This window comes from Peromyscus leucopus, chromosome 5 (assembly GCF_004664715.2).
Source record: "Peromyscus leucopus breed LL Stock chromosome 5, UCI_PerLeu_2.1, whole genome shotgun sequence".
NCBI classification, from domain to species: Eukaryota; Metazoa; Chordata; class Mammalia; order Rodentia; family Cricetidae; genus Peromyscus; species Peromyscus leucopus.
This window is the reverse complement of record NC_051067.1, coordinates 78,683,025-78,692,424: the sequence shown is the minus strand read 5'-3', so window position 1 is coordinate 78,692,424 and position 9,400 is coordinate 78,683,025. Positions and strand designations below refer to the sequence as shown.

The following is a 9,400-nucleotide window of genomic DNA, read 5'->3' as shown; positions in this document are numbered from 1 at the left end:
GGCGCTGTGCTCTGGGGAAGAAGAGAAAGGGGAGACTCAGATGGGGAGAGAACCTGTGCTACAGCGGCTACAAAGGTGTTGGGCCGGTGGGCAGGGTGGCTCACACCGCAGGCAGCTCTTCACACCCGCTCCGAGGCGGCTGTCCAGGGCCAGTGCTCCCGGCTTCCCGCCTTTCCTGGGACATGGTCAAGGCCGGCTTCTACAACCTCCTTAACCTTTCTGACTTCCCAAGACCCCCTGTCCAAGTGTACACTCTTCTCAAGAGCTGGGGCTTGCATCTAAGAAAGGCAGACACAGACTAGCCATAACCAGGCGCAGGAGAGCGGGGAGCTGGACGGGGACAGCCCAGCCCTGGTGCTGGACTTCCAGAGCTTGTCCAGACTATTGTGACCTTGGGACTCACTGCTCTCTTGTTGCTATTTCCTCATTCCGAAAAGGGTCTCACTCCTCCCTCCAACACTCGACTGACCCAGTGACCAAAATGTCCAGAGCAGCGCTCAGGGTACACCCTCTCACCGTAAACCGTGGCTCTACCTTCCTTTCCCAAAGCCTCAGACACTCCCATGTGACAGTGTTGACTATGGGACCAGTGACAGGCGATTAGGTCTTAAGTTCTTTAACTCCCGGGATGCATTATGGTCCATAGTGGCCTCTTCCACCTCCTGTTACAGGTGCTGCTGCTCGAGGTCCTTTCTAAATGTCCGTGTCAAGCTTTGGGACTTCTGTCTCCAGCACTGCGAGCTGAAGGAACCTTCGAGCCATCCTGCAGCCTGCTCTGTGCAGTAGCGGGAAGCAGACTCTTGCTAAGCTAGGAGATGCGATTAACCACACCACCTTCACTCAGATTCGGAGATTTGAGACCTGCATAAGCCTACACAGCAGGAAGCAATTTTGAGACCCCACCCTGCGGCATAGTGGCAGTGCAGAATTCTCCAGAGATAGGAGACAGAGATGGGGGGAGGGGCAGGACTCCCTGACATAGCCCTCACCTGACCAGTGGTGGCCCTTCCTAAAGCTGGAGGAAGGGTGAGTCTGACGCACAGCCCTTTCTGGAAACATAGGTTCCAGAGCAGAGGTCTGGAAGCTGGCCCAGGGGACCCAGGAAACCCCGCCGAAGAAGCAGAGTCCCAGGTGCACTGAGATATCACCCATTCCACTTGGCTGGCTGACAGGGAGGCTTGCAGAGGCCTGTGCAGACAGCAGACTCTCTGCCTCTTTCCCAGAACCATGAGAGGGATGCCTAAATCTAATAAGTTAATCTAGACTCCTAGAAACAAGATTAAATTTTCAAATAAAGGCAAGCTCTGACAGCTAAGGCATAAATCTTTTATTTAAAAAAGAGACGAAGCCATTCAAATGCAATCAGCAGTGACAGATGCAGGCAGGAGCTGACTCTGATAGAACGAGCACTCGTGGACTGGCTCCCCTCGGTGACATGTCACAGAGGGTGACCTGAAGGACAGTCTGGGAGTGTTAGCAAACAGCGGGGCCTCTGCATCTGTTTCCATATTGCTTCTTGGGCCAAGGTGCTGAGAGTGACAGTGTCCTCAAGAAGATGCAGGAAGATGCTGGTGCAGATGGGGAGGAATCACGGTCCCTTGCCACTATCTCAGCTGCCACAAGAGGACAGGAGAGAGGGAGGCAGCATCTTCCCGAGGTTTCCAGACCACCAGCAAAGCCCTGTGGGATAGGTAGGTGGCTGTGAGGTAGAAGGAGAAGTTAAGAGCAACATTTGTCTCAGCCACTGGGTGGGCACTTCCACTTCCCAGACATTGCCCATTCCCTACCTGGTCTGGGTTCATCCTCTCAGGCAGGAGAAAGTTCCAAAGAGCAAGTGAGCTGCTCAAGGCTGCACCGCTTCTGAATGGCCAAGCAGAGACTCAGCCCAAGGCATGCAAGCTCCAGTGCCCCTCTGTCTAGCACTTCTCAGTTCCCAGACACCCTGAGATGCCACCAGCTTTGCAAAAAACACTGACACCTCATTTGTTCTAATTCAGGCAAAGAGAATGCTTTCTGCTAAAATCCTAAATATCACCTCCTCTGGGAACTCTTTAAGATTCTTGCCACCCGACCTCTTCAGAGCAGCATGAACCCAGTCGCCTCCATTTGCATATATTCTCCAAGGACACAGTTCCCAGGACAATTCATAAATCCATGTTTTGGGAAATGTTTTATAGGATGCTACAGACAAACGGGGCTTTGCTAAGTAAAGCTGAGGGGTACTGCTGACTCTTGTCTGATTCTTTCTAGAACAGCATTTCTCAGCTTATGGGTTTCGACCCCTTTGGGGGGGTCTAATGACCCATTCACAGGAGTCACATTAGACCACTGGAAAACAAAGATATTTACATTATGATTTTTAACAGTAGCAAAATTACAGTTATGAAGTAGCAAGGAAAATAATCTTATGGTTGGGGGTCAGCACACATGAGGAACTGTATTAAATAAAGTATTGCTGCAAAAGTGAAACAGAGGAGAGGTGGATCTGGGGGAGAGGGGAGGGAGGGGGACTGGGAGGATTGGAGGGAGGGGAAACTGCAATAGGATGTACTGTATGAAAGAGGAATAACAAAAGGGTATTTTTCCAGCATTAGGAAGGTTGGGAACCACTGTTCTAGAGTTAAAAAACACATCACAATACTAAAGGATTGGAGAAATCATGCAGTAAAAAAAAATCCTAAATAGTTAGCCCAACATCTCCCCAACTCACATGGACATCAAATGCTTTAGTTTTTCTCAGGATATAATGATAAAAATGGTCTGAATTATGGTTTGATGTGGTGTATCCTCTTAAGTGTTCATGTGTTAGAAAACTGGTCCCCAGTATGATAATCTTAAGAGGTGATGTGTCCTGTAAGATGTGGAATCTAGGAGGAGGTCCTTGGGTCACTTGTCTCAGAAGGGACTAAGGTGGTTCTGGCAGGGTTGAGTTCTTGTGAAAGGAGCCGTTTTAAGAATGAGGTTAGCCATTCCCAGCCTGACTTCCGGTCTTGCTCTGTGCATGCTCTTCTCACAACATGTTTGTGCCATGATGCCATCTGTATATGTGAAAAAGCCAGGGGTCTTTCTTTGCCAGAGCTGGCACTTTGCTGATGGGTCTTTGAGTCTCTGGAACTGTGAACTGAATCTCTTTTCTTTACAACACAGCCCACCTTGGATATTTCCTTGAAGGAATGAAAACTGTTGCACTTTAACAAGGAGTCCATTTTGAGAAATGTTGACAAAGCTATCATCTCAGGTTGGCTCAAAGCTTCCCGCTTCTCCAGCTTGCAAACTGGTGCATGGAATTCTATCATGAAGCACTAGAAGCAGTTATCTGGATGCTGGAGAAGGTGTACCTGGTGCTGCTGGCCCTCTGTACGATTAGTCTTCTTGGGTAATTCCGTGAAGGCCTTCACACTCATATATGATGGTCATGCACACAAAATGTTTAATTGATTTCCTGATTAATGGGTTCTTGAGGTCTGGCAGGCTTTAAGTTATCATCCGCTAAGGTCCTTGAGGTGGTTTGAGGCATGCTCTAGCCTTGCAGGATGGTGGAAAGATATTGGAGGAAAGGCTGCTGATGGAGTCCATGCAAAGGGGCCAAACACATTCCTTGCCTTCTAATGGGAACCTGGAGAGTTGTGCTGTCACATGATCAGTGAATGGGTGAAGTGGAGCTGGAGAGCACCATGAGGCTAGGTGAGGAGAGACCCCTCTGCTTCCACAGCCCTGCATGTAGCTCCAAGCCTCACATCACTGCAGCCTGACCACAGCCAGCATGAGGAATACTGATGTAAAGGTGTCAGTCAAGGGTTGTCTGGCACCAGTCTTTCCCATCAGGAGACAGCCATATGTTGGCTCTCTGGGAGCTGCCTGTGTCTGCTTCAGCTTGTATGCATTACGGGAACAGGCCTCTCTCATATCCAGGATTGCCATGGCCCAGGCCTGGACTACCAGAGGACACCATCTTTTTGGTCACATGATTGACTCAGGACTATGGGACCTAACCAGAACTGAGTGCCAAAAGGATATACCATGGAACTTTCATGAAGAGGAAATATTTCTCAGGATCATGAATGGAACCATATGCCAGGAGCTGTTTGCAGCCATATTGAGTTGTGGGGGAGCTCATCTGAGATCTTCCATGGGGAACATGGGGGACATGCAACCCAGGTATCTCTGGGAAGCTCTTGACGTCAGTCTGGATCATGCTGTGATCCAGCCTTACACACATGAGCCAGTGCCTTCCTATCTTGCTTAAGATTGGCGAGCCCTTTCTGTCCCTTGCAATGGAAAGAACCCTAATTTCCATGTCAAAAAATTCCCAGGGAGCTGGCCAGAGATGGCTCAGTGGTCAAGAGCACTGGCTGCTCTTCCAGAGGACCTGGTGTGATTCCCAACACTCACAGGATGGCTCACAACCATCTGTAACTGCAGTTCCAGAGGACCCAATACCCTCTTCTGACCTCTGTAGCATCAGGCACCAGGCATGCCATAGACATACAGGCAGGTGAGAACCCATACACATAAAATAAAAATAATTAAAAAAAATTCTCAGGCCTGGGCCAGATGGCTGAATTAGAATCCTCTGCAATGTGAAGATTGGCCTGAATAACTATCATCCATCCATCCATCCATCCATCCATCCATCCATCCATCCATCCATGTATATATGTATCCATCCACGTATGTATGTATCTATCTATCCATCCATTATCTATCTATCTCCCTGTCTCTCTATCTATCTATCTATCTATCTATCTATCTACTTGCCTATCACCTCTGGATTGATATGACAAACACAGAAGCCAAGTCAGAAGAGCATTGCCTATCACTGTTGTTTTCAAGAGTGTGGTCTGATGGATTTTAGATAACTTTTCCTTCTATCTATTCATCCATATCTTATACAAACTCTGGGCGGCAGTCTGGGGATGGCATTGCATGCCCTCTGGATGACAGGACAAAAGATATTCTAAATAGCCAGGATGATGCAGGCAGAGCAAGTTATGACAATGTATCTACCCCCAATCCAGTCCCCTTCTCTTCCCAGAGACACAACATTCACTCCCATTCATTCTGGCTTGCACAGAAGACCCCAGACACCGTCTCTGTCCATGGTACTGAACAAACCTGTAGTACTGGCTTTATGTCTAAGCGTTGTGTTCTCTTTGTGAACCTTTTAACCTCTCCAAACAATAATTTTGTTGTAAAAGGAGAAAAGTACCTTTATCACTGGACTGTTGTGACAATCAAGTAAGGAGGAAGCACTGAAAGGATTGGTGTGTTTTGTGAGCCCTCTCCTCCTTTTTCATAGGAACCTCATCGACTCCTTCCTCGTCACCTCCCTTTTTGCACATGAAAAAGCCAACAACCTCATACTCGGGCATGATACTGACTTTACGGGGCAGACTCTCATTCATGGTGGCTTTGAGTGAATTAAGAAAAAAAAAAGCAGACATAAGAGAGATTGTCCTTATAATTCTAGCTATGACTGGCAACAGGAGGCTACAGAATATTCTAGAAAGTTTCAGAGCAACTTTGTGGCTCGAGAAGTGTGACTTTGTCCCTTGTCTCTCCTACACAGGGGTGGTGGCTTGGTGGTCCCCAGCTCTGGAGGATGAAGGGACTGGCTTCTTGCCACCCACTGCTGCTCTTTGAAGACATTCTGTTAACTAGACACATTGTACTTATTAAGGACTAACAAAATCAGATCCTCCAGTTTAATTAATAAAACACATTTAGAAGTGATTGTGCAATAAAAACAGTATTAAGCTTCCCATTAAGCCTGTGCTTGTGTTAGTCTGGGTGGCCCCACTGCTGACTAATGTGTGGGTTCCCTTAGGCTTTTAAACTTTTTTTTTTTTTTGCCAAAAATTTATAGACTCTGATGTTTTCCTGTGAACCTTGGACAGGAGTTTGTTCTCTCTCTCTCTCTCTCTCTCTCTCTCTCTCTCTCTCTCTCTCTCTCTCTCTCTCTGTCTCTCTCTCTCTCTCCCTCTCCCCCCCTCTCTCCCTCCCTCTTTCCCTTCTCACTCTTCCTTCCTCTTTTTTTGGGGGGTGCTATGTTGTTTAGGCTGGCCTTACCCTTCCAAGATGTGTGCCACCCAGCTTAGGAGTCATTCTTTGAATGGATCTTGGGAGCTTACCTGCTGTGACTAGGCTCTAGGGATTTGATGTGCTGAAAGAGGTGGAATTAAACCCCAGAGACCTCACTTAGGGTTTGCTCAATCCACACCCAGGAGCTGGAACTCCTAACCTGCATCCCCTTCACCACGATGGGGACCTTGAGTAAATGAGCCCCCCCCCCCCCGTGTGTGTGTGTGTGTGTGTGTGTGTGTGTGTGTGTGTGTGTGTGTGTGTGTACATGCATGTGAAACTGGAAGTTTGGCTTTTTGATGAAAAAAAAAAAGGCAAGGGAAACAGTCCAATGACATCCTCTGTCCATATGCTCACCCCTACTGCCACCATGATGTGAAAAGGTAGTTGAAATCAGAAGGTGTTTGCTGGACAGAAAGCTAGAGGCAGGAAGTTACTGGGCTAGTCTTGATGACACTGACTTCTTACCATAATGTCTCCTAGGATGTAACCTCCCAGGGTTTTGGAACCTGCTTCTGACCCAGATTGCTGCTTTTAGCTAGTGCTTATCTTGCCTGGGATCCTGAGTCAGTGTGCTTCTTTCCTGTTTAGGGTTTAGTGGCAGCTGAGTCTGTACCCTTGGTGTGGCTGAGCCTTAGACTGGCTAGCTAGCATGGCCTCTGGGGAGCAGGGCAGGCTTCTTCCACAGGTTGCTGGGCTCCTTCCAGAAAAGCCCGTGGATCTGGATGATGGCCACAGACAGTTCAACAGCTAAAGATGACTGTGATGGTATGATGAAGGTCCAGTCACTTCCCGAGGGCATTCACTCCACACATCCCACCTGCCAGCAGAATGGGACCATGGGGAAGTGAGGTAGGAGACGAGGGATCAAAGGAATGAAAGAGTGTGCTGTCCACAGGCAGCAGAAGAGGTCTCTGTCCTACACACAGACTCTCTGGCCATGTCCCAGACTGCCAGGGGAGGATGTGCTTAATGTTGCCTCTTTCACTAAGGATTTGTTGCAACTTAAAAGAAGACACAAATCGATAAAACAGGTAGATGAGGAAGATCAGGGGGCTAAAGTGAGGTCAGACTGTCACTGGCTAACCTCACAGAGTGTGAGGGTTAGGTTAGTGTTGAAGTCTTCCCGCTGCAAACCCCTGGCAGTCACCTGAAGTGGAACTGAGGCTCCGGTGAAACGTGACTGGCTCTGGCATTCCTGGCACTCCGAGGCCACGTGGTGAATCTCCCAAGAAGGGGCAGTGGAGAGTATTTCTGTGGCCATGTGGAGGAAGAATCCCTGACCAGGTCTTTCCTGAAGGGGGCAGCACTCCAAGGGTCTAGGGAAGAGACTTCTGCAGAGGGCATTTTTTGTGTTTCGAGACAGGTTTCATTCTACATCCCAGGCTGATGTGGAGCTCACTGTGTAGCTCAGGCTGGTCTAGAAGTCACAGCAATTCTCCTGTCTCGGCTTCTCAGGATCTGGGATACCTCATATGAGCCACACGCATATTTGAAGACAAGGTTTCGACGGAACAACTGGCCCCCCGTGGGGCTTTGCAGAGCAGCCCGTGTGTTGTGGGGAGAGGGCCTCATGCATGTTATCTGAGAAGTGGCCACCTCAAGGGAGACATGCTTGGAATAACTACCCACTGCTATCTAACAGGTAAGCTGGAACTAGTATCTTGAGAGACAGCACAGTGGGCACCCCAGCCTGTGCCTGGGGCAAGTTTAGGGTTACAGCAGGGGTGGCTCTGACTTGGGCTGCTGTCATTCAGTGAGTGGGGCAAGAGGATCCTCCTCATCATGGTCATCAATGCTGGCTGACCATGAGCAGGAGACGTGAGGCTGTCAGCATGTGGGCTATTTCCCAGGGTGGCTGCCATGTCCTCATGCCATGGGAGTTGCTACCCCCAGTGAATCATCCAGACAGTAAAGATGTTGTTGCTGGTTTCTACTCTTTTGGAAGGCCCGCCACCCAGCTCCCAAATAGATCACACACAGAGGCTTATTATTAATTATAAATGCCTGGCCTTAGCTTGGCTTGTTGCTGGCCAGGTTTTAATTTTAAATTATCCCATCTACCTTTTGCCTCTGGGCTTTTTCCTTTTCTCACTTCTGTATAGCTTGCTTTTTCACTCTTACTCCGTAGCTGGCTGTGTGGCTGTGTGGCTAGGTGGCTGCCCCCCAGCAGCCTCCTCTCCTTGTTCTCTTGCTCTTTTTTCTTCTCCTCCCAGACTTCTCCTTCTATTTATTCTCTCTGTCTGCCAGCCCCACCTATCCTTTCTCCTGCCTCACTATTGGCTGTTCAGCTCTTTCCTACACCAAGTAGGTGTTTTAGACAGTCACAGTAACACAGCTTCACAGAGTTAAACAAATGCAACATAAAAGAATGCAATACATCTTTGCCTCATTAAACAAATGTTCCACAGCATAAACAAATGTAATACATCTTAAAATAATACTCTACAACATAAAGAAGCCACAGGGTGTTTATGACCAAGCCTTGGAAACCACACCTGCCATCAGTACCCAGGGTCAGTTCTACTCCATGTGGGAAGAAGGTCCACGGAGGATCACCCAGGGAGGGGCATAGTAGTGGCAGCCATTTTAGTTAAAACGAGTCAGTAGGAACCAGTGTACATGGGATGCAGGCACTGGCTGAGGTTGCTACCAGCTCCCCATTGCTGATGAGGATGCAGCTCTGAGAAGTTGTGTGAGTGGCACAAATTAGAGCTGGATTTGAACTGATGTCTTCAAGAGTCCAGGACCCATTCTCTTGACTGCATCTCCAGACATGTAACTCCTCCTGCCCTCTCTGTTCAGGAAACCAAAGAGCCCAGGAGCTGGCTGGAGAGACCCTGTCTTGTGTGTACCCTGCCCTGCTCCACATCTGCCAGCCAGGTGTGGAGGACTTGCTCTTATCTTGAGGAGGTTTGAGAGCCCTGCTTCTCCCTGATTTGTGAGCGGAGTGGGTGAAGGGCACACCTGTTTTCCCAGTTACTTTCCGTACCCTTGTCCTTACCCATGCCATCAAGAAGTATGCTTCCTTTGTGCACACGTGGCAGAGGCTGGACCAAGAATGACGGTTTGTGCTAAACCTGGGGCCTCACCCTTCCCTTCTAGCTGGCAGCCATGGCTCCAACATCTCTCCAGAGCAGAGTGAACGGAGCATAGACAGCCAAGCACTAGAAGGATGTGTTCAGGCTGTTAAGCAAAGCACAAAGAGAAGCAGTTTGTTTTGGTTCAGGATTCTGGAGCTCCCAGTCCACGATGGAGGAGGCCTGTGGCTCTGGGCCTGTGACTGTGTAATGGGTGGAGCAAAACTGTCCACCTCAAG

At 48.8% G+C, this 9,400-nt stretch overlaps 1 protein-coding gene across 1 annotated transcript in view; it reads right to left on the bottom strand.

Annotated features, from left to right (window-relative positions):
• Positions 1 to 1,312: 1,312 nt before the first annotated feature.
• LOC119088115 (serine/threonine-protein kinase LMTK3-like) overlaps positions 1,313 to 9,400 on the bottom strand; it is a 64,920-nt gene continuing 56,832 nt past the window's right edge. Inside the window, exon 4 of the mRNA XM_037206469.1 lies at positions 1,313 to 1,699. Coding sequence (XP_037062364.1) covers positions 1,474 to 1,699 — 226 coding nt within the window. The 3' untranslated portion in view covers positions 1,313 to 1,473. The remainder of the gene's footprint in view (positions 1,700 to 9,400) is intronic.